General features: G+C 35.9%; 2 protein-coding genes across 2 annotated transcripts; both read right to left on the bottom strand.

Moving 5' to 3' along the window:
• Positions 1 to 965: 965 nt before the first annotated feature.
• LOC107084042 (circadian-associated transcriptional repressor-like) lies at positions 966 to 9,909 on the bottom strand. The gene is made up of 6 exons (XM_015373683.1): positions 9,783 to 9,909; positions 5,339 to 5,611; positions 5,182 to 5,257; positions 5,019 to 5,097; positions 4,709 to 4,862; positions 966 to 3,100 (listed from the first exon to the last, which is right to left on the bottom strand). Exons 2-6 carry the CDS (start codon positions 5,609 to 5,611, stop codon positions 2,750 to 2,752), a joined length of 933 nt encoding a protein of 310 aa, XP_015229169.1. The 5' UTR covers positions 9,783 to 9,909; the 3' UTR covers positions 966 to 2,749.
• A 7,559-nt stretch (positions 9,910 to 17,468) lies between these two features.
• On the bottom strand, positions 17,469 to 19,807 carry mrps21 (mitochondrial ribosomal protein S21). Its single transcript, XM_015373692.1, has 2 exons — positions 19,690 to 19,807; positions 17,469 to 18,354 (listed from the first exon to the last, which is right to left on the bottom strand). Exons 1-2 carry the CDS (start codon positions 19,770 to 19,772, stop codon positions 18,174 to 18,176), a joined length of 264 nt encoding a protein of 87 aa, XP_015229178.1. The 5' UTR covers positions 19,773 to 19,807; the 3' UTR covers positions 17,469 to 18,173.
• Positions 19,808 to 23,334: the final 3,527 nt, after the last annotated feature.

Raw genomic sequence — 23,334 nt, forward strand, 5'->3', positions numbered from 1 at the left:
GCTCAACACAGCTAAATCTTAAGCTGGCAGTAATTTCTCAATACCTGTCAATATAAATTTTGAAGGTTAAATATCAAATTGGTCTGAGGGAAGAGGCAGTTACGGTCTATTCTGTGACCTTATATCATCAGAAGTTTAAGTAGTATAATGCAAAGCTGATCTTAATAAGTAAAAGTCTCTTAAAATAACAGTGTTTTTCCATAACTTGAGATATCAAATGAGATTATCTACCGAATGAATGCATTTTTATTCGATTACAATAAGAGAATTCGGTATGTTGCACTTAAAATAATATAATGGGTTTAGTTTTTGTATTATCATTGCCTTAACAAACTGCCAAAATCAAGGTAAAATCCAATAAATTTATATTTTTTGCAGGGTTTGTTTCCAGTATAGGGGCCATAACAGGGGCCAGGATCTGTTCCATAGCAGCATTGGTCCCTGTTGGCCCATGTATTGATTTGAAAAAGTGTGAATTACTGAATAATATCAGTTATAATTGAAACAAGGTAAGTGAAGAGAGTGAAAAATGAATGTACACCTTTTGTAAAAAGCATAAAAAGAATAAAACATTGTTCCACATTCCTGATAACTTAAAAAATAAGTTTGTTTGCAGTAGTGTACCACAGCATTAAATAATCAACATAAAACTAGGGGGGAAATAATTGTAGCTTTAACGTTAAAAAATAAGATAAAATACTTTTAAAAGACTACCTGCCAATAGCTTCTCATACACTGGATGTGATAAAAAAAAATGAAAAAACTGATTTAAATTTCTTTTTTAGTCTTTAATATGTACAAAAATGCTTTCATCAAGCAGTCACTATAAATAGAAGTATAATTTATAAGAAACAAAGAACTATTTTTTACTATTTCATCTTTAGAAGCAAAGTCTAAGAAAAACCTCCACAAAAAGCACAATCGTTTTGAAATATTTTTTATTCATTTTTCAAATGATTCATTTGACTTTTCTTTGTTGTATAATTTAAAAGACAAATACATTGCTAGTTTTGTGGTTTATATGTAAGGCTGACTGATGACAAACCATCAGAGATGAGACGTCATTCAACATGAATGAAACCTGAGGAAAGTATAGTGGTAAAAGATTAAACTGATATCAAAAGATAAAAAACAATGAGTTCACGAATGGAAATGGTTCACTTCTTTCATTGTAATCTCTCTGATTGCACTTGAACAGTGTTGCCAAACCTATAAAAGCATATCAGAGGGATAAATCTGTTTAAATGGAGGCACAGCAGGTGGTTTCTACCAACTCATGTTGTTTTAAAACATATAACACATTTATTCCTCAAATGTTTTCCTGTACATTTCCACATATCTCTCATTCAAGTACCTCTGAAGCTCCGATCTAAGGTGCAACATGAATCAGGCGATGGAAATGAAAATATCAAGTAAATTTTTTATAAATAACATAATGTTTTTGTGGTTCACAGATGTGTAACATTTCCTCATTTTCATCCAAAGTGCAGATAAATAAATTCAGGTGCAGACAGGCTTAGATATATTTAACTTTTACAGAAAGATACAAATCTCTAATGAAAAATTATTCCAACAAAATCAAGACATTGGCACACTCACTACATATGAGTGCAATAGGCAGAATTTTTATTTTGCTCACCTTTATTTTATTATTTCACCTTTTACCATTAAAGGTTAAGCATGTCTAATTTATATTTGTGTCATCATTTTAAGACATTTCGGATGTGTCTTTGGCAGATCTTGGTAGAAGCCTTACATCTTTACATCATTTTGGGCTTAATTTATTTAGAAAATAAAAAAAAATTAAGAAAGTAGAGAGGGGAAAATGTCTGCAAAAAAGACCAGATCTACCAGAGATACATTAAATGGAAGTCGGAAGGAGATAACAGGCAATGGAAGATCAAGTTAATTTCTGAGTGCCTCCAAGTCACAAAGAAAAACAAAGCAAACTGGCTTTAGAAGGTGATATGCTCAAAAAGTGCCTTTCTTCTTGTCAATGTTTTTTTTATTGACTAAAAATATCTTAAAAATCACAGTCTAAATGAAATGTTTACTTCACAAATGGTCAGTAATCAACATTAAGGCTCATGAAATTACTGCAGTGTAGATTAGATTTAAAAACATTAACTGTGTGTCACCAATATCATCATGTGTTTCTAACTAATACCAGTACTAGCTTAGCAACAGTGAAGATTTCCTGCACCCCATCTTTTCAGACTGCCTTACAATTTGTAAAAAGCTTAAAACAGTAAAAAAAAAAAAAAACTGTTTTAGTGCACAATATCAAATATGTCTGAGCTCTTTTTAACTGAGCTTTGCACAAGAGATCACCTTCTTACTAACAAGAGCTAATAAGAATACAAAAAATAATAATTATTTTCTTTTTATTATTTAAAATGATGTGCTGCAACTTTTCAGGCTTCCATCCATTATGTAAAAAAGAAAATACAAAAAAAAAACAGCGACAATTGCTTCAACACAAAAAAATATATAAAATATTTCCAAACTTCTTCAACCTAGTTTCATACAAAAACATAACCTTCCTCCAAACAATGGCTTGTAAAATGAAACGGCCTCTTAAGAAAAAGAAACCCAGAGGGTTGGTGGTCAATAAGCGTCTTTCCCATCTAATCTGGTTTAATGTGCCTCGCAGGCATCACAGGATGGCCTCCTGCCAAACTTTATGGTTATGTAATCGGGTCTACTCTAACGGATGAGCTGAGCTCCCTCCATGTGATAGCAAGGTCAGTTACGGTGAGTCGATTGCAGTAACACTGTTGCTTGAAGACACTGAATAGACCTGCGTAGCAGGGCTGCCGCAAGGAGAGGGGAGAAAATCCTCAGTCGGTTTCTGGTTCTCATGTTCCTCCCTGATACATGAATGAGACCCGCTTATGGGGTTAGTCCTTTTTGGAAATCTTTGCCCTTCTGAGCAGTTGTCCATTTCTGCTGTTTTGTCCTCTAGCGTGGTCAGATTTTCAGGCGATAGAGGAAGACATGTAGAAGTAAGGCAGCTCTCGTGTTCTTCATGCTGACGACAGCTCTGCTTAGCTGGGACTGACGCTGTGACATCTGGGTCTGACCAGCTCAGCTTCCTTTTCTGCAGAGGAAAGATAGAACCAAATATAACGACTGTGACAAAGGTCTTATAGGAAATTAAAAAACATACTTGAATTATGAAACACTGGACTACAGATAAACCACTTTCCAAGACTAAACATGGCTGAACATAAACTCTCTTCTCTTTAAAGAACACTGGTTTACTTTATATAATGTCATTAATGCACAAAATCTCTGTCTTATAAATTTATTGATAGCCTTTGAATTTCGGGGGCATTTTGTCACAACCACAAACGTGAATATAAGGTATAGTTCTCTGTATTAGACTAAGTTTTGCATTATTAAGAAATTAAAGTAAATTTTTTTCAAATAAAAATCTGAAAAGAATGGACATAGTTTTGTATTTATTCTGAGTTGCTCACAGAATGTAGCTGAGACCCAGATGTAATGATGGCATTTTTCGAGATGGGAAGTAAATCCCTGCTGCAGTGTAAAATCTTTAATTTTTTCTTCCAGAATCGCCCAGGCGTTAGTTCCATCCACATACTGTTCCCAGACCATCAAGTAGGCTGGCCAGTTAGTTGCATTTGCAGTATAATCATAATTTAACAAAAGGACAATTTACAAATCGCAGAGGTACTAAGTTACTTTACATTAACCCAGAGAAAGAACTGACTTTCTCACTCCAAACCTTTAGGTGGCGGTAATACGCTTAAAATAGGTTTGGCGCCACACCGAAGAAAAGATGAAACAGCCGCTAGCACACAGATCTATGTAGAGGTAGAAGTAAATGCTTGTCACTACCTGATCTGTATCGGAAATACGATCCGTACCATCCGCTNATACCTAAACCGTATTAAACTATAACATGTTAAAGGGTAATAATGAGTATTTCCTGAGAAAGTATATGCCTTTGTTTTATCACTAGTCTATAATTTTTATAACCATGATTACATTATTTATGGCGGCGTGGATGAATATCTGCTTGCACATGCGGAAATGAGCCGATGGTACGGATCATGCTTCCGTAACAGATCGGGTAGCGACGGTGCTTTTCCCACACAACAGTACCAGTAAAATCCTGCAACTATGGACTCTGGAAAAGCAAACTATCAATGTTATAAAAAGATTTAATTGTTAGCGCAAAGATTAAAATGAAAATGGAATTTAGATTTTTGGCAAAACCTTTCAGCCCTCCAACATGATAATGCCACCACCGTGTTTCATTGTGGGAATCGTATGATCAGACAAGCGTGTCACATGTCAGAGTTTTGAATTTTGGCTTAAAAAAACAAACTGAATTTAGTTCCTTTGAGTAGAACATCAATTATGACCTTATTCTCCAAACCGTTAGAATTGATTTATTTGGTCTTAGTGTGTTCATGATGCTATTACAACAGTCAAGCTTAAAAAAGAACAACTGAATTTAAAGTCAGCTTCATTCATACTTAGAAGGACTATTTTCCCACTTGGGTTGAAAAGGGGGTTTTTTTTATTAGAGAAAAGGAGAGCAAACACAAAACATGCTACCCTTTTCTGATTTTACTGTCTCAAAAAAAAATAAAAAATAAAAAATCAGAATCAGTATCATTTCATATCTGCTTCGTGCAACATGTGGTTCATTTTGCAGCTGAATCAAAAATGTCACCTTGACAGGAATGTGGAGTTGGTTTTTCCTCCAGTGTGAGGTGAGTGTGGGAGTGCTGGTCTGCTTGGGTTTGTCCACAGGCTTGAATGACTCCTGAGGGAGCCACATTTTGAGCAGCATTTCTATCTGCAGCAGATTCTGGAGGTATTTCTCACTGCAGCAAAGAAATCAACGACATTAATAACATGTTTATGGCTTATTAAATGTTTAAATAGGTGTAACTAACCAGAATGTTTCACATGTACAATAAAAGAGAACATGATCAACTACAACAACAATTGTAAAGAGATTATTTTTATTTTTTTCTTACCCCATTTCAGGCTTCTGTAGGACTCCAAGAATTCGCTGTAATCTGTCTATGGCAACACTCTGCTGGAAGCTGGTTAAGCCTATAAAAATATATCAGAATGTCAGACAAACTGGGTTTTTATTATTTTTAGTCAATAATATTAGCTTCTTATTAATCCACATACCTTTCTCAAAGCGTCCAGTTTTTAATCCCTTTAGAAGCTCAAGCAAAGGGTGGGTATATCTGTGCAAATCAGCGCACTAATAAAAAAGTAAAGGCAAGTGTTATGAAAATAAAAAACACTGGGAAGGTAGAACTAGTTTCAGTGAGGAGATGCTTACTTTTTTAGCAAAGGTCAAATCTCCTGGCGTCGCTGATGATGGTCTGAGTGCAGCTGCTTCAAGAGACAAATGTTTGGCTTCATCAGAGTAGAGCTCAGATTGATGGTCATGAATCTTTGCATGTAGAGGGCTTTTTAAATCGCTGTCCCCCTCTCCCTCAGAGAAGACATCTGCCTCGTCCTCGGTCTGCTCGTTCTCGCTGGGGGGAAAGCTTGAGGTGGAGGGAAGGGAATCATAAGATGGCCATTTGGAAGATTTGCTCAATGTGTTCATCTGTGGAGACAGAGTTAGAGAGTACATGTTAGGTTTATCATTACAGTTACAGAAATGATCTGCATTAAAACAGCAAAAAACAGCTAGAATCAGCTTTTTAAACACGTATTTTATTGCTTTCCGTAATATGGTTCTAATAGAAAACAATACCTTTATTTCAAAATTCATGCAAAAACATATCTGCAGTAAAGTGGTGATGGTGCTGCATGCATGCCTGCCCAATGCTAACCCAACAGCCAAACAACCGATCCTTCATTATCCTGCAAAATCGTCACTTCTCAAAAACTAACACCATATTTTAGGGGAATTTTATTTTATAAAAAGGAGGGAAAAAAATCTATATATAGAACTGAAGTAAAGGGATGTCCCATGTATTGCAAATGTATCTTTATAGAAATATTACAGCATGCAATAACTGTTAGCTAATCATTAAAGCACAGAGCATTCAGAGTTTATAGGTTTGTAATATTTTACAGAGAGATTATGTTTCATCTGTACAAGAAACCTTAAAAAAAAAGGAGGACACAAGGAGCTTAAATTATTAAGAAACCACAACTAAGTTAACATGAAGCATGTTTTTATTACCGTAATAACTTGAGATAAAATTAATTATTTTTTTACCAGCTATAAGTAGCTACACAAGAAAATTAAGTTTGATGTTTACTGTTAAAAAGAATTCTATATTTTATTCTTCGTTTTTTTTTTATTACTTGTTTTCATTTTTTGTTTTTTTTTTGTCCCTTTAAAAAGCTTTAAAGCAGTTTACAGACCACTGCTTTTTCCTTTATTTCCCACCTTAGAACTCAGTATATCTGAAGCATCAAAAGGACTCTTATGTAAAAGTAGGAGAAAAAATGGGCATTGCTTCCTAATTAACCTCTTCATATTTGTAATTAATGTCAAAATGGGGGGAGATTAAATAATGAATGCAATAGGTATTTTTGTTTTATATATTTCAAGATATTTCAAAAGATCAGTCACTCTTTATTCTTCACTAAAGTGCTTAAACAGAAGGATTTCATCTGCATATTATGCAACATACAAATGCTTACTTATTATGAAACCAATATCACTGCAGGTTGTACAGAACTGTGAGTAATGTCTGACCATGTTTGAGCAAATATAACGTAATGATGAAAAGAACAGAGTCAGGACAAACTTTGACAGTTTATAACCCTCTGGTGACATCACACAGTGGTTCGGTTCCAACTGGGAGCGAACTCATAAAGTACCATCAGTGTTAAGACACTTTTAGTTTGGCTACAAAGAGTTTTTAACTGCAACATTTCTGATAAACATGTTGCACATTTGTTTTATTGTATGATGATAAGCACTCTGAATTGCCCTGCCATTTAAAACTACTATAAAAAATATTATCAAATACTTATACTGAGAAGCAGTACGCTAAAAAAAATAATCATGTGGCATTCCTTTGTACTCCAGAAAAGCATCATTTTTTTTTTTTTTTATTGGAACATCAAAAAATACCCATTCGAGTATGAATTGTTTAAATTATTTGTATTTAGACCAAACTGCATGCAAGTTTCTATTTTAGCAGCAGGAATTTATTTAATCCTATACAGGGCTGACAAACTACTCTCCCTCTTTCCAAAAAAATTAAATACTAATACATCAAATGAATGAAAAAAGCATTGTTTTTAATTGAAGACAAGAAAACAGAATTCTTAACGTTTATTTATTCTGTTAAGACTAAACTTACATACACTTAGGTAAGTTAAAAGAGGTTTTTGTCTTTTTTATTTGTTTAAATCAAAATGTTTGACCTCCATTAGGGAAGATGCACAACATTGTTTTTATCTATTTTTTTATTTTTTTTGTCAGAGTAAAAGCGCGAGTGACCAAGTTTAGTCGAATCAATTGTACGTATCATGGTAAAAGAAACTACAATGGACTAAAGTTGGAATCATGAGGTAAGACTTTCCAGGCTGCAAGCTAATAAAATGATTAGAAGCTGAATCTAGTCAACTTTCCACATTAATCACCTCAGATCAGTGATAAGCATGTCATACTTATGCATTTTATTTTATCCCCTTTCAGAAGGAATATGTTTGTAAATAAGTGTCTATATGTGCTAAAGTCCTAAGATGAGCGAAAAAAGAAACTGGGATAACTTAAAATCCAAATTGGCAGGTAAGACCTGAAGGAAAACCGTAAATTAGCCTGAATCTGAATAGCTCCTAAGTGCCAGACAGGAAAGTCAGGAGGTTCCTTACTCTGAATGATTGACATTAGATAGCATCCTGCTTCCCTTACTGCCAACACTATTCAGACAGCACTGATCATGGCGACCGCTGAGGCACTTCTGCTTTGGTGTAAGAGTCCTTATCAGATTGATGAACTCTGATGGACCCTTAGTTTATAATAGCTGCAAATTATTACCAAAACATTATAGAGAGAAATGTCTGCAGAAATATTGGTAAAATCTTGCAAAAGCGTTCCTGTAATTAAACCCAGAAAACTGCATGTACAGAAAACATACTTTAAAAGGCATAACGGAGAACCTTGCTCATCAGAAAGAGACAAATTTTCAATAATATAGGTGCAGTTAAAATTCAGCTATTGAGGGGTTACCTCCAAATATGTCCTCAACCCACACATATGAATCACATGTGGACCAGATTCTTCGACCGATGGATGTGATTCAAATGTGTTGAAGCAGAGTCCCATTTAAATGTTGCAGGACAGCAGCCCTTGAGGATGAGAGTTTGACCACTATGAAGAAGACCTTCATTTTAGGTGATGTCCAAAACTAATTTGGACATGTTCCACATTGAAACTATGGAACAATCCACCACAAATAAGAACTGGAATGAAACACCATAATGCAGCACGATGTCAGAAGGACTGTCATAAATTATTTATAACTGACTTCTTGTATTATAAAATAATTGAATAGCTGATGTAGGGTTGGCAACGCTGCATTGGCATGGTACTGATACCAAATATTTGTATTGTTTGCACATTTTAATTTGGAAATGTATAGATTATTTGCACATTAAAAGAATAAAACCTCAAACAACTTTAAAATATTATCAAATTGTATTATATTTGTGTTTTTATTTTATTTTACAGTTATTTGTTTTCTTATTTAACTAACAGAGAAGGCACATTTCATGTTGAGAAAAAGATTGGGAACTTTTTAATCTTGAGAAATGTAGCTTGTATTGCTTTAAATATTTTGCATTTTTTTAATCACATGGTACAGGATATATTTTACTGGGTATGGAAGTAGAGTTTAACATTTTTGTATCATGACAACTAGGGCTGAAAAAATTAATTGGGTTTATCATAATAAATCGATTATTGAAAGAATTGTCAACTAATTTAGTAATCGATTCATTTTAATTAGACCAAGTTTGTAAAAAAATAAAAATAAATAAAGCAAGTGGAAAAGTTTGAGTTTCACCTGGATCAATTTAGTAAAAAGTTTTCTTTAAAAAATCTTTGGCTATCTTTGGCTTATTAATCGACTAATCTAACAGACTAATCGATCTGTAAAACAATAATTAGTTGCAGCCCTAATGACACCCTAAATATGATCATTAAGTCTTACCAATGGGGGGAAAATAAATTCAAAAACAGCTACTTAAATATTTTCTTTGATCACTGCAACATTAATAGCATAAATAGTATTTATTATTGTTATTTCTATCATTTATTTTGGTAACTGAACAGACTCAAAATGGCAAAACTGTTTTAAATCCAGTTTTAATAAGGAAGATCTAAGACAATAGATAAATAAGATAACTGCCACTGATCAACTCTATGCTAAATAATTTTTTTCTAATCCAAAATGAGAATTATTAGAAGTAAGAAGCAAATTACGCAAGAGTTACAAAGGGTTTTCTAGAAAGTTCACCTAAATTAAACCATCGGATGCACACGCACACCCTTATACAACACACCTCTGTTCATACAAAACCTAAGCTCTCATTTCTCTATGAGTTTTCTCATATATCCAACACAATTTAATTAACAGAGAACACAGGTGTGCATTTTATTTTTTAGATTGAACCCATTATTTATAAACCAATCACTTCTTTAAGCGATGTTTTCTTACTATAATTATATTTATACAAACAAAACTGGTGCAAAAAAGATACATGAACATATATGTAGATATATATAAATGACAGTGCTCAGTCTTTACCTTTTTGTGTGAAGAGTCCAGAAACTGGGTAGTTGAGGTTGATGTTTGAGAAAATAAACCGTTTCCTTCCAATCTGGAGACAAACTGAGTCCCGTTCTGTTGTGTTCCGTGCTTCAGTGTTGCGGCTCCTCCCTCTGTTGATAGCTCCGCTCCGAACAAACAGTCCCTACACCAGACAAGCGCACAGCCGCCGCACGTGCTTGGAAGAGTTTGGTTGGACGAGGAGCCAGAGCGTTCTGATTGGATGAAACCGTAACCAATCAGCTGTATCCTCTGCTTCTGGTTGGCCCGTACACGCTGGGATACCGCCTCACCTCCGTGGACCGCACGTGTCGGTGTTGTGGATCGAGAAAGAGGAACGCTGCACGAGGCTCCTGCTGCTGGCAACGGTTAAAACTTAAGCTCTTCATAACAGGGTCATGTATGACTCTTTTTTTGTGGATGCACACAAATTGAATTGGAAAAAGAAGAAGTCCAGTTTAAATTTGATTTATATAAGATTAGTGTTTTCACATTTTTAAAAATCCTGAAACATACCATTCATTACATCTCCAATTTTAGACCTAATTATCAAGTCTAAAGACAGCAACGTGACTTCAGCAAGGATATAGACATTCCTTTCTATTGTTTTTGTTGTTGTTGTTTTTTTAATGTTAGGGGTGAATTAAACCCAGCTTTGATTAAAGTTGCTGATGAGCAATTGTCATAATACTTCAGTCAGTTTGCAGTGGCGGATCTAGAGCAATTTACCAGGGGGGCAGGGTGGGGCCAGTATTTTTTTATGGGGGCACAGAACAAACAAGCGGTAACTACCATTGAGGACACCTTGGTAATTTTCTCTCTATTTTTTTTCATTATTTTTTTATTTTGCAATATATATATATATATATATATATATATATATATATATATATATTGGCCCCAATACCTGATACTTTGTTGGGCAGTACCGGTCAATACCGATACCATAATAATACCATCTGTTTTAAAATGATGTGTGTGTGTATATATGAAGAACTGCATACTATTTGGATGTAAAATAATTGCCACCATGGCTTTGTGTCAAGCTGCTGAATACCTTTGTGAAGCAGGAAAAAGGCTAATACAAAGTGAATCCAGTAGAAATTTTGATTGCCTACCTGGAATGGATGACAATAGTTGAATAAACTTTGGGCCCTAAAAATGGTATCAGTGGCCTATTTGCTGGTACTCGCTGATACCGATACCACCATTTTAGTGCTGGATCAGGGCCCCTGTCCGATACTGGTATCGGTATCAGTGCAACACTAATATATATATATACTTTAAAAATAAATTTCACTGAAACTGAATGTAGGATGATGAATTAGGTCTTCTACAAAATTGCAAGGTGTTTAATATTGAGAAGCTTGAGGGTTTGGGCATATGTGCTACACACCATAAACACACACTGTCGCTTTAGTAACTGCCACACACAGGCTATGGATGACGTTAATGAGTCTATCAGTCATGGCGGTCAATAGAAGTGGTAACTTGCCCTTACTTCAAGAGTCACCATAATGTTCCATCAAAAAGCTTCAGAATTCCCCATTCTTAATTACAACTGTGCAATGTTATATACCATATTAATTTATTTTATATAATTGCTTAAATGTGCATATTTTATCTTGTTATACTTGAACTTATTTGTAGCAATTTGTCCAATTTCATACTTTGACAATGGCTGCACTGGAACGTGTAAAACTAATTTCATTTCATATTAACATGTCTTTAAATAAATAATAAAGCCCCTTGACATATGATGTTGAAATTGCATATTTTTTTTCCATTTCTATCACTTTAGTAATTGACTGCATTGATATTCTACTAAAGGGAAAACAGTGTATGTAGAAAAAGGCTGAGTCAAAACAATCTCCTCTTTGGGGTAAGCAGCAATAGAAGAAGTGAAGGGAGAGATGGAGGGAGAGCAGATAATAAATAAGGAAGATACTGCTCCAGAACTGTATGTTTTAAAAGTCAAATGTTTATTGCATGTAACTTGAAGTATTTCGTAAGATTATAATAGAAATATGTTCAAAAGCTAACTTTCCTTAACAAGCGGGAACAGATTAGGCACTATCATCTACATAATAATGTAATAGGGCTTGGGTGTCTATTTTAGAAACTGAAGTAAATATGAAGCAACCTATTTCAATTATACGGGAAATTCTTTTGTGATACATTTCTAAGAACTTACATAGAAGCTTCAAAAGAAAGATTACATAAAAATCAAGCTTACACGTGTATAATGCCTGACAGTGTCTGGCAGGGAAAGAGGAACAGTTAAATGCATTGCCTAGCCTATTCAAAAGTCATAATGGTGTTGCTTTTGCTCAAGACTCTGTAAATGGCCAGATTTAATGAACCAAATCAAAAACATTTTCTAGGGTGCACGCCAATGAACCCACCTAGAAGTGACTCTTCACCTCAGTGTTTTTTGGGTCCTGTGTAAGGCCCTGCATGTTTAGTTTAAGTTAGCCACAAAGTCAAGGTTGTAGACCCCTGATCTGAAAGATGAAAAATGAGATCCTATCTTAATATGGATGACGCCCTGGACACACCGAAAATAATTTTATCCAACAGAAAATCATAGCATAAAAGATTGTCAGTGTGAGAATATCATTTTCTGCAAAATGGTTTGCATAGCTCTGCCAGAGATAGACCCACAGATAATCACAGAATCGGGGCAGACTCAGACATATGAAATCAGTTCATCATTTCAATAAACAGAATACCTTATACATAATTGGAGCTCAGAAAGTAAAATAGTGATCCTATTTTGGCCTAAAAAAAATCCAAAAACAACAAGGTAACAAACCACAAAAACAAAAAGTACAGCTTATAACGCTCCCCTATATATGATAAATAATAATAAACTTTGACAAGCTTCACGAAACACTCTCACCTCTCACTGCTTCAACCAGCCGTCCCACATTCCCATTTTATTTTTATTATATTATTTTATTATGTTTTATTATGTTTATTATATTATATCTTCTATCTGTTCTCTCAAGAGCAGACTGGTCATGAAGTGGGGCTTTTCTTTAAAGTCACGCCTTTTTTGTTTTTATTGTACTATATGTATATAATCTGACACAGTGAAATACGGGGCATTGTTTCAGTTTCTGGTGCAGAGAAAGTTGAAAAAAATCTGCACAGATCATGATCTGCTCACACTATGCTTAACCAGAAGGCTCTCTATTCACACTGAGTTGCTTGACATGAAAAGAAATTGCATTGGAGATTACCATTGTGAACTAACCTCAAAGCTAACAGTAATTTCTAAATAGTTGTCAGATATAATGCACTTGAAATTAGATAATAGAGTTGGGTTTTCTTATTTTTAATTTTTATTTAATGCAAATCATTTCATTTGATCTGCACATTGTGTCACCCACCTACTCTAATTAAAGGGAAATTAACTTACTTAATATTTTAAATTTTGAAGTTGGTTTTCAGTGCAGCTTCTATAAATTGAGCTATAGGACCTCTTCTACACGGGCATTGGCCCGTGTTGACCCCTGTCTAGAACCGCTAATACCAGCTTGCAATTCATTAAATGCAGTATATAGCTGTGAGCTGTTTTGTAATTTTACAACTTGAAATGCAAAGAAATACATTTTGAATGATGCATTACTTCCAGCAGATAAAGCACCACAAAAATCATTCTGTGTCAAGTTTGTCTCTGGAGTTCAGATATGAGACTGAAATCTGTCGAATTGGCTGCATTCGATCAAAAAACAGGCTGGTTATTTGCTCATCATATTTAGTCATAAGTTAGTCATAATTTAATCAGATTTGCACACAACCACACAGGATAAATGATTGTCCAATGGCTGCAGCGCATTTCCACTTCTTTCAATTTGTTTCTTATTAAATCGGGGGCAGTAACACTTCCATTTGCAAATGTGTTTAAAAAAGGGAAATACATATATGCTCATTATTGCTGTGGCAAGGCTCAACTTGAAATATTTGTAATACATAAGTCTAAAAGAATTGCATTATAGCACAAACACTTAAAGGGTGAACAACTTCTCCAGAGCATATATAAAGCTGAAAGAGAGGATGTAGAAATTACATTAAACTACTGAAACAAAAAGATGATTTTTATAATTAGCATGAATATAACTAAAAGGACTATACAGAGAGTAACAGGAAACAGAAAGCAAGGAAAATGAGAGTGCTACTGTAATCCTGGGTGTTGGGGAGAAAGTTCAAACATTTTAAGAGAAGTGTTTAACAATCGATCTACTGTATCCTTAACCTGAAAGATTAAAGAACCAGAGTTCCCCAACTGACTGTACATTACAAGCTTCCGGCACAGTAATGTTTTATGGATCACTTTCTTGATGTTTGCACAGGTACGCTTAGTTGGGGATTTTTTTTTTTTTTGCATCACAGCAGATACTGTGACCATGCAACCTTTAATGGCCACAAGCCCCTGGGCTGATAAAAAGCCATGAAAGCAAACATATACGGCCATTACCGAAGGCCATTCATATAAACAGGCAAGTCAGGGGGTATATGGTAGTTTAGCTTGATTTGTTGAAAGTTCACTGAGTTTCTGAGATTTTTATCATAGAAACTACATTAAACTGTACATGCATTAAATATAAAGACAACAGGCATTAGTTTAAGTTCCCTCCTTGCCTCAGCTGCCATTTATCAGTGCAAATGTTTTTTGTGCATGGTCATTGGCATATTTTTCACATTGATGCTCTATCAATGTTACATAAGAAACTTAACAAAATGACTGAAATATCTTTAACTTGTTCACAACTTTAAAGCATAAAGAGGTAAGGTAAGGTAAGTCAAGTCTCAGGTCACACTGTTGAAACCAACTGAAACCAAAATTTGTGTTCCCTGAGCAGTATCGAAACATTTGAAATGTTCGTCTTTATTACAAAGAGGTGAGGTAAGGTGAGGTAAACTAAGCTAAGCTTACGTAAGGCAAATCACAGGTCACACTGTCTTACAATTGAAACCAAAACTGGTGTGCAGGAAGGTAAGGTAAGGAAAGGTGAGGTAAGGTAAATAAAGTCTTAGGTCACACATATATCACATATATTAGAAAACAGCCTTTTGTAATTTAGATCTCTTCAGCCTCTGTGTTTGTTCTAAAGCATCCCAACAGCATTATCCTGCCACTACCATGTTTCGCATTTTAGACTTTGTGTTGAGGGCAAAATATGGTTCAGCTACAACAAAGAGTTCAGCTTTGGTCTCATCTAATGAGCTGGATAATGGTAAGATATGTAAGCTATATGACCACACTCTCTTTTTGTTTCTCAGGATTGGTCTAAATTGAGAAAACCTGAAGTTCAATGGTTAAATGTTGTTGTACTCTTAATCTGGTCCATGAGCCCCATTACAAAGTACACTACTCAAAAAAATTAGGGGAATACTTTGTAATCAGAGTATAGCATCAAGTTAATTAAACCTCTGGGATACTGATTTGGTCAGGTAAGTAGCAGTGGGGGTTGTTAATCAGTTTCAGCTAGTTGTACTAGAGGGGCAACAACGACACAACCATCAAAACAGGAATGATTTTACAGGTGGAGGCCACTGACATTTTTTCCCCTCCTTATCTTTTCTGACTCTTTTTCACCAGTTTTGCTCTCAGCTAGGGTCACTGTCACTACTGTTAGCATGAGGCGCTACCTGGACCCTACAGAGGCTGCACAGGCAGTCCAACTCCTCCAGGATGGCACATCAATATGTGCCATTGCAAGAAGGTTTGCTGTGTCTCCCAGCACAATCTCAAGAGCATGGAGGAGATTCCAGGAGACTCCAGGAGAACTGGACAGGGCTGTAGAAGGTCTACAACCGTTCAGCAGGACCGGTATCTGCTCCTTTGTGCAAGGAGGAGTAGGAGGAGCACTGCCAGAGCCCTACATAATGACCTCCAGCAGGCCACTGGTTTGAATGTCTCTGACCAAACAATCAGAAACAGACTTCACGAGGGTGGCCTGAGGGCCTGACGTCCTCTAGTGGGCCCTGTGCTCACTGCCCGGCACCGTGGAGCTCAATTGGCATTTGCCACAGAGCACCGGAATTGGCAAGTCCGCCACTGGCGCCCTGTGCTTTTCACAGATGAGAGCAGGTTCACCCTGAGCACATGTGACAGACAAGAAAGGGTCTGGAGAAGCCGTGGAGAACGTTATGCTGCTTGTAACATCATTCAGCATGACTGGTTTGGTGGTGGGTCAGTGATGGTCTGGGGAGGCATATCCATGGAGGGACACATAGACCTATACAGGCTAGACAATAGCGCCTTGACTGCTATTAGGTATCAGAATGAAATCCTTGCACCCATTGTCAGACCCTATGCTGGTGCAGTGGGTCCTGGGTTCCTCCTGGTGCACGACCATGCCCGGCCTCATGTGGCAAGAGTAGTTACTGGAGGATGAAGGAATTGATACCAATGAATGAACCCATGCTCGCCTGACCTAAATCCAATAGATCACCTCTGGGACATTATGTTTCGATCCATCCGACGCCGCCAGGTTGCACCTCAGACTGTCCAGGAGCTCAGTGATGCCCTGGTCCAGATCTGGGAGGAGATACCCCAGGACGCCATCTGTCGTCTCATTAGGAGCATGTTAAGGCCATACAAATTACTGAACACCGTTTTGAGCTGTTGCAAAGAAATTTCAGCAAAATGGACTAGCCTGCCGCATTATTTTTTTAATGTAATTTTTGGGGTGTCTTTGAATTCAGCCCTCTATAGGTTGATTATTTTCATTTCAATCAAATGATGGGGCATCCTTTTGTTCCTAACACATCACCCAGTCCATATAAGTATAAATAAACAGCAGGATTTTTTTCCCCATTGAGATTTGATGTGTTTTCAAAGTGTTCCTTAAATTTTTTTGAGCAGTGTATTTTGTTATCTTGAATATGCCTGTATGATTCATTCAAAGATTCCAACATGGACACTGCATTCTGACTATCTAGCTTTCTAGCATGTAACTGCTAACAGATTGTGCTGCAGCTGCAAGAGTCATTATTCATAAAATCAATTAGTATCTAACTGAAAGAATTTGAAGTATTTTATTCAAACTTCCTTGCTATATAGAGCAGGCAAAACAAAACCAAAAAAAATCTATATTCAAAGCCAATTTCATGTTATTTATGCAGCCTTAAAATTAACCCTGTTATATTATTTTTGCACTGGAATAAAAATGATTTATTGATATACTCATATAGCACCATCGGCTTCCTGTTGCAAAGATAAGCTTTGGTCTCCATAGCAACTATCCATATTATCATCATGCTAAAGTGTTTGGCTTCAATATCAAGAAAACATCTTGGTCCCACAAGGACATGAAAAAAATATTTCTGCATTAATTTTCTGTTAATAGTGATATGACAAAATCAAAGTTATTCCCTTTTTACATGTAAGACATTCAAAAAGAGGAAATGTCTGAAGCTTAGAAAATACTTGTTTTTATTTGCTAATCTGATGAAAAATTTCCTTTTTCTATGCGACGCTAACATATTTCAAGCAAAGGAATTCTATATTATAATTTAGCAATTTGTTTATTTTTGTATGACCATCAACAAATAAGTTCTGATAAACTGAGAAATCAAAGCTTTTATTAACTTTTTGCTGACAAAAAAATAGCAAAAAAACTTTTACTTTTTATTTCCATATTTATTTTTTAGGCCTAAGACCGGTTAAGCTTTCATTTCTTAAAATTTTTAAATTCTGAGCTAGCGGCCTAGAGGCACAATTGTAAATCAACTAGGCTCTATTTTTCTTAGATACAATCGTAAATGTAAAATATTTGACAGGATCTCTATAAAAGCTAGAGACATAAATGTTAGATTTATTCATTTTATTGATTTGTGCCAAATGAACCAAATGGGTGACTTGTCACTAGAACGTTTCTGTGATCTGCCTTGGGCCGCAGGATAGAAACACAACCTGATGACTGCAAAGATATGAAGTGTGGTTAAAATACTTATTTCCCTTTGTGAATCAAGCATGAGGCTGAACATATTACAGCATCCTGTGGTGAGAGCTTAATGAATATACAGCAAGGGTCAGCTTGGCTAATAGAAATATATGTACAAATGCATACTTCCTGCAGAAAATCTAGTCTCTTATCTGAGGGCTCAATAGCCCGTAGCCCGAGATATTGCAGAAGCCAAGATACTCATGACATTGATGGTTGAACAAAAGTCTCAAATACAACATAGGGAATTTATTAAGCAGGCGTTCAAAGTAATGTATGAATTAACATCTATAAACCTTTTTGAAACTTGCTTTTAACCATATTACTTTTTCTACAAGTCCCATCAGGTGTAACGCAGACCAAGCGTTTCTCTTCGGTTAGTGAGTTCATCATTATTGTCCTTTCAGTCTCCCTAACAGCCGAGCCAGGGATCCTCTCTGTTTGTTTTGGAGACAAAGGCAATCTTTCGAGCCATTTCCATGTGGTAAATGCGCTTGCAGTTCTCAAAGTTCTTTCGCTGTCGCTCTCGACAGGGCTTCTCAAAGTAGCGTCTGCGCTTCACTGTGTCGATGATTCCGTCCTGGGTTAGGACCCTGAAGAAATTGACAGGGTAAAAAAAGGTGAAAACATGTAGGTAAGGAAACACTACATTAAAATTAAAGCCCTGGGAAGCTATACTATAAGTATTCCCAATACAACAACCTCTTTAAAATAAATGTACCTTAACGTTTTTGATTTATTTTCTACTCAGTTTTTAGAAACTTCTAATCAGTGTAATCAGATATAGAGACAATTTATCTGAAATCTTTGACTTTGTGTTTCCCTGGCTATAATTAAAATTGGCACGCTCTTCTTTTGACGACCATCGACCAGAATCAACAAGGACCCCTACAGTAAGGAGGATGGAAAGTAGGGTAAAACAAAAATTCACTACAGTAATCAACTAGTATTATGGCAGGCAGTCATACTGGGGGAGAAAGCATTCCCGTACACTACCTTAAAAACACCTGACGTTTGTTTAACTAACTAAAACCATAAGATTTGGTCGAATTAACCTGGATTTTGAATGAATATTTGGGAAACAAACATTATATATGGTGATTAGGAGTCTGTGGGCCTGCTTACCTTCCAAAGTCCCTGAAAACTTAATAAAAGTACTCTAAGAGACATCAGAATATGAACATAAATGACAATAAACCTCAAATCAATCTCCTTGATAAAATCTTGGTGCTACATTGGATTCCATTTGGGTTTTGTTGCTCACATTTAAAAGGTTATTTATTTCATTTGATCTCGATCCAAGGCACAAAATTTAGTAGAGACTTTTATTACTTCCTGAATAATAAACTGCAATAACCTGCCTTCTAGTTTTCTAAAAGAAATCGAAACCTTCCGTAAAACTCAAATGACTTTGCATTTGATGAATAACTTGAAGGTGGTATTGACTTTTGAGATAGATAAGGGTTGAATATTTTATTGCATTATTCAAAAATGCTTTTAATGCAAAATCCAGTCAGATATGTCTTGGTGTGAGAAAATATCTGCAAGTAAAAACAGAAGCTCACAGTGATGCATTTTTTCTACCTTTGGATTAATAGAGGAGGGAAGCCCCACTGTTGTATACTTATGATGGCAAATGTTTTAATACCATTAATTGAGCACTATACCGTTTCTTTATAACAAGAGTCACATCATTACGTCTCCACAGTTCGTTGCATATTTGTTATTATTATTATTAGTTTATAATTTAATCACATGAACGATAATCTTGTGTAACGAAACAGAGGAAACCCGTTAGGTCGCTTCTCCTGCGCAGCCGCACTCTTTGACATTGAGCTGATCGCTAACATTTAAGATTCTTTTTATTCACCTTTAGTTCCCCTGACATCAACTAAAGCAACATCAACGTTAACTAGAAAGACTTTAACCTGTTTAAGATCTTGTACGCTGCATCAACGTTACCATCTTGTACCATCACCGTTCGGGCTATGAAGCGTAGGTGCCGCGACATGTTGGAAGTATGTCCTTCCCCTATTTCTTTCCGGAGTGTAACGCCTAGCTGTAAATGGTTCCGGGTTGTAGAATATGGCGGTTAAAAACTACGCTAAATACTATCGCTAGGTGGCGCGTGACTCAAATATCCACTTATCCTGTGTTATTTGGCAGTTTAATGAAATTATATTCTTTTTCTACAAAATATTGTATAAAGTAAGAGTTGTTCAGCAGACAAAGAACATAACCAATGGAATAGATTGAAGGCACTTGCTTTAAATTATGTTTTTTGATGTTTACTTTACACTGTTTTTGGAATGGCATGAAATATTTCAAAAATGTTCAAAAGTTTTCCAAATGTCCACTTAAAGGTGACAAATCATATTAAGGATTTTTGTAAATAGCTAAAACAGGATTTTATTATTATTTTTTGCAACACAATAAATAACAGAGTAAAATAATACATTGAAAATTAAATAAGCTGAGATATACATATAAGTGTGACACAAGAGAAAGCAAAGGCATAAAGCTGTATAGGATGCAGTATTTTAAATAGCACTGCAAGTTATTTTCGTGACATATCAGTGTGTTAGAACATATGCTTTTAAATAATTCCATTTTTTATAGGTTCAAACAAATCTCCTCAGAGTAAAAATAACCATTAAGCTATGCAACTAATATATTATCTATTTTCTGCATAGAAATTAATATCCTTTTATTATCTGAGGTTACAACAACAGTGCTGATTCTGCAAATTCACCATGTTCCTAAAACACACAATCATAAAAAATAATTAATTCAAATGTGTCACATGTTTGTCCCCCCGTGTTACTGAGAGCATGCACATTTATAAATGGATAAAACACAGCTGTCAAATTTTATCTACAGCTCAATCTCACTCTTTGTAAACATTTCTCAGATTTTTCCCCATGGCTCCCCTGATAAGCCGTAAAAATAAAAGATCACAATGAGAGAAACATATTTGTCATAGTAGCAGGAAGTCTAGTTAGTGTACTATCAAGTCCATGATAACTGAACTTTATTGATCTCACATTGGAGAAATTTACCTCTGCGTTTAACCAATCCCCATGGGGTGCAGTGGGTTGCCATTGTGCGGTGCCCAGGGAGCAGTGTGGGGATAAGGGTCTTGTTCAGAGACCAAGAGTGGCAGTCTGTGGGAGGGTGGCTCCAACTCAGAACCTCAGGATTCCAAGCTCTATGCCCTAAACACCAGGCCCATTATCCTCATCTTCCCCTCAACTCTGAGCTGCTACTGATGTCGTGTTGTCTGACTTCCAGGTTTGCTTGTGATGCCATGCTTGTCAAAATTGCATTCTAGTATTATATGTGTCCCATCTTTCTGAGAACCTTGTCATTTGAAGCTAGTTCCGATCTTGGTCTAAGAACTATATACTGTCTTTCTTCTGCATGTCTGTGTTCAGAGACACTTACCCAACCTGCATAGATCATATCACGAGTCCCTTTGTGAGAAGAATGGTGTGCCTCATGTTTCTTCATTTGATCCAAGTGTGATGAAACCGTCCTGGCAGAGAGTGAGTGTGAGAGAAAGAGAGAGAAATGAAGAGAGAAAGAAAATAATAACAAAGTGAGATACAAAATAGGAAAACCCTTTTTTTTATTGTTTAATCTGATATTTCTGCTTGCTGCTATGTTAACAACAGTGTTCAGCGGCTCTGTCAGTCATCAAAACCTCTCTTACTTCACGTACATGCATGGATAAATTTAGCATCCATCCTAAAATGCATGGTGTATCGTGTACAAGTGAATTGATTATCAAATACATCTATGGGATGAAAATGGTATATTAGAATGCAAAAACCTGGTTCCATAAGCAGGGAGAGTCTTAAACTGATACCAACTTAGACAACATTTTGATTTAATTCCAGTATTAAATTCCCATTTGGTAGGACTCTTTCGATTTCCCCACCTTCATTTTTTTATATTTGTCGACTGAACTATGCAAAGGTTTTCAGAATGTATTTAGATTATAAAAACATATCTTTTGTACAGTCAGGTTTCTCACTGAATTATTACAAATCTTTAAGTCACCTCTGGTGGTGTGTTTTATCTCTTGCTAATGATTAGATTCACAAGGATTGTTCTAAATGCTCCAATTTTAATGGAAAAAAAAAATACATGTCTAATTTTTTTTCTTAGGGACACAGCTGTTGCACCTTTATTGATGGGGGATCATACTGAAACAGCTCTTTGGGGAGGAAAAGTTGGGTTAATATGTGCGTAAATGGTGGAAGTTCCACAGGAAAAACGTTGACAGGCGACAGCAGCTGCTCTTGTTTCTGGTAACTACCTCTTGTTTTTATTGAGTGTGTGTACAACTGTTGGCCGCAAAGTATTTGCCTCCTGGGGGACATTATAAATCCCTTTGAAATGTGAACCCCTGGTGGAACTAAAGCACATGTTAAAAGCCTCCAATGCACATTTCTGCCCAAATGTCAACATCTCCTTGAAATGCATGTTTTAATCTTTTAACAATTCTTACTTTTTGTCTCAGGTCCTGCAATTAATTTTAAAAAATTATTATTATTATTTATGGCACTGGGACTGAAATTACATTTCAATCTTGGGCAATAACACCCACAAAGAAACCAAGCCTTCCTCCAATCTGTGTTTGAAGTACAGCACCAGACCCATTTATTAGGCCCCCTGGTATAGATATTAAAACAGCTCTAAGCTGTGGTTATGTTTTACAGCAGAGCCATTCTCTTAAAACTGAAAGAACTGTGTGCATCCATAATTTATTCTGATGAATTTCATTGAATTGGGTTAGAGCTGGAGTTGGAGGAGGGTGTTCTTTTTCCGGGTGGATCATCTAAATAAGTGGTCCTCCTACTTGTCAGTCATTCTGGTGATATGTTTACGTCCCCATTTTCACTTACCGGTGATGAGTCTCACATAGTGGAAACATTGCAAATCTTCTTTTGGAAAGTAAGCTTGTATGAGTGATGCAAACAGCAACTTTTAAACAGAGAGCATGTGTTCAATAGGCGTTCCCTCTGCGGCGTGGGTGCAGGGTTGTATATGTGTACTTTTTTTTTAAAGTAGAGAGGGCAGGTCATTTAAAAAATCCTCCAATCCAACTTTAAATGAATTGCTTTAATTGGTAAAAAAAAAGTATCAGCGATTAAATAAAGTTTGAACCAACGTAACTTAAAGAAATTAAGTTTCAATTTGATTTAATTTCTTGTGACCTTTTGGAGCTATTCATATTGGAGCTGCATTCTCTTTTTTAAATTGAATTTAAATGTTGCTTTTTAATGACCTGAAGTTTCATGACCCAATTTGAGCCCCTGACCCTTGATTTGGGAACCAGTAAGCGAGATGATTTATCCTCTATCTAAAATGCAAAGTGAGCTTTCTGATTACCTCCTGCTGCACTGATGCCACCTGCTGGATATCTTATCTTTTGCTCTGTCTCTACCAGCTTTTCCCACCTCCCATCCTGCAGAACAAAACTTTCACACCGGATCTGATTTCACATTCCAGCTCTTCAACGCCTGCATGCAAGATGGACTGCTATTTATCTCTATTTCTTTTTAACG

Source organism: Cyprinodon variegatus, unplaced genomic scaffold (genome assembly GCF_000732505.1).
Source record: "Cyprinodon variegatus isolate N-32 unplaced genomic scaffold, C_variegatus-1.0 Scaffold91, whole genome shotgun sequence".
Taxonomy (NCBI): Eukaryota; Metazoa; Chordata; class Actinopteri; order Cyprinodontiformes; family Cyprinodontidae; genus Cyprinodon; species Cyprinodon variegatus.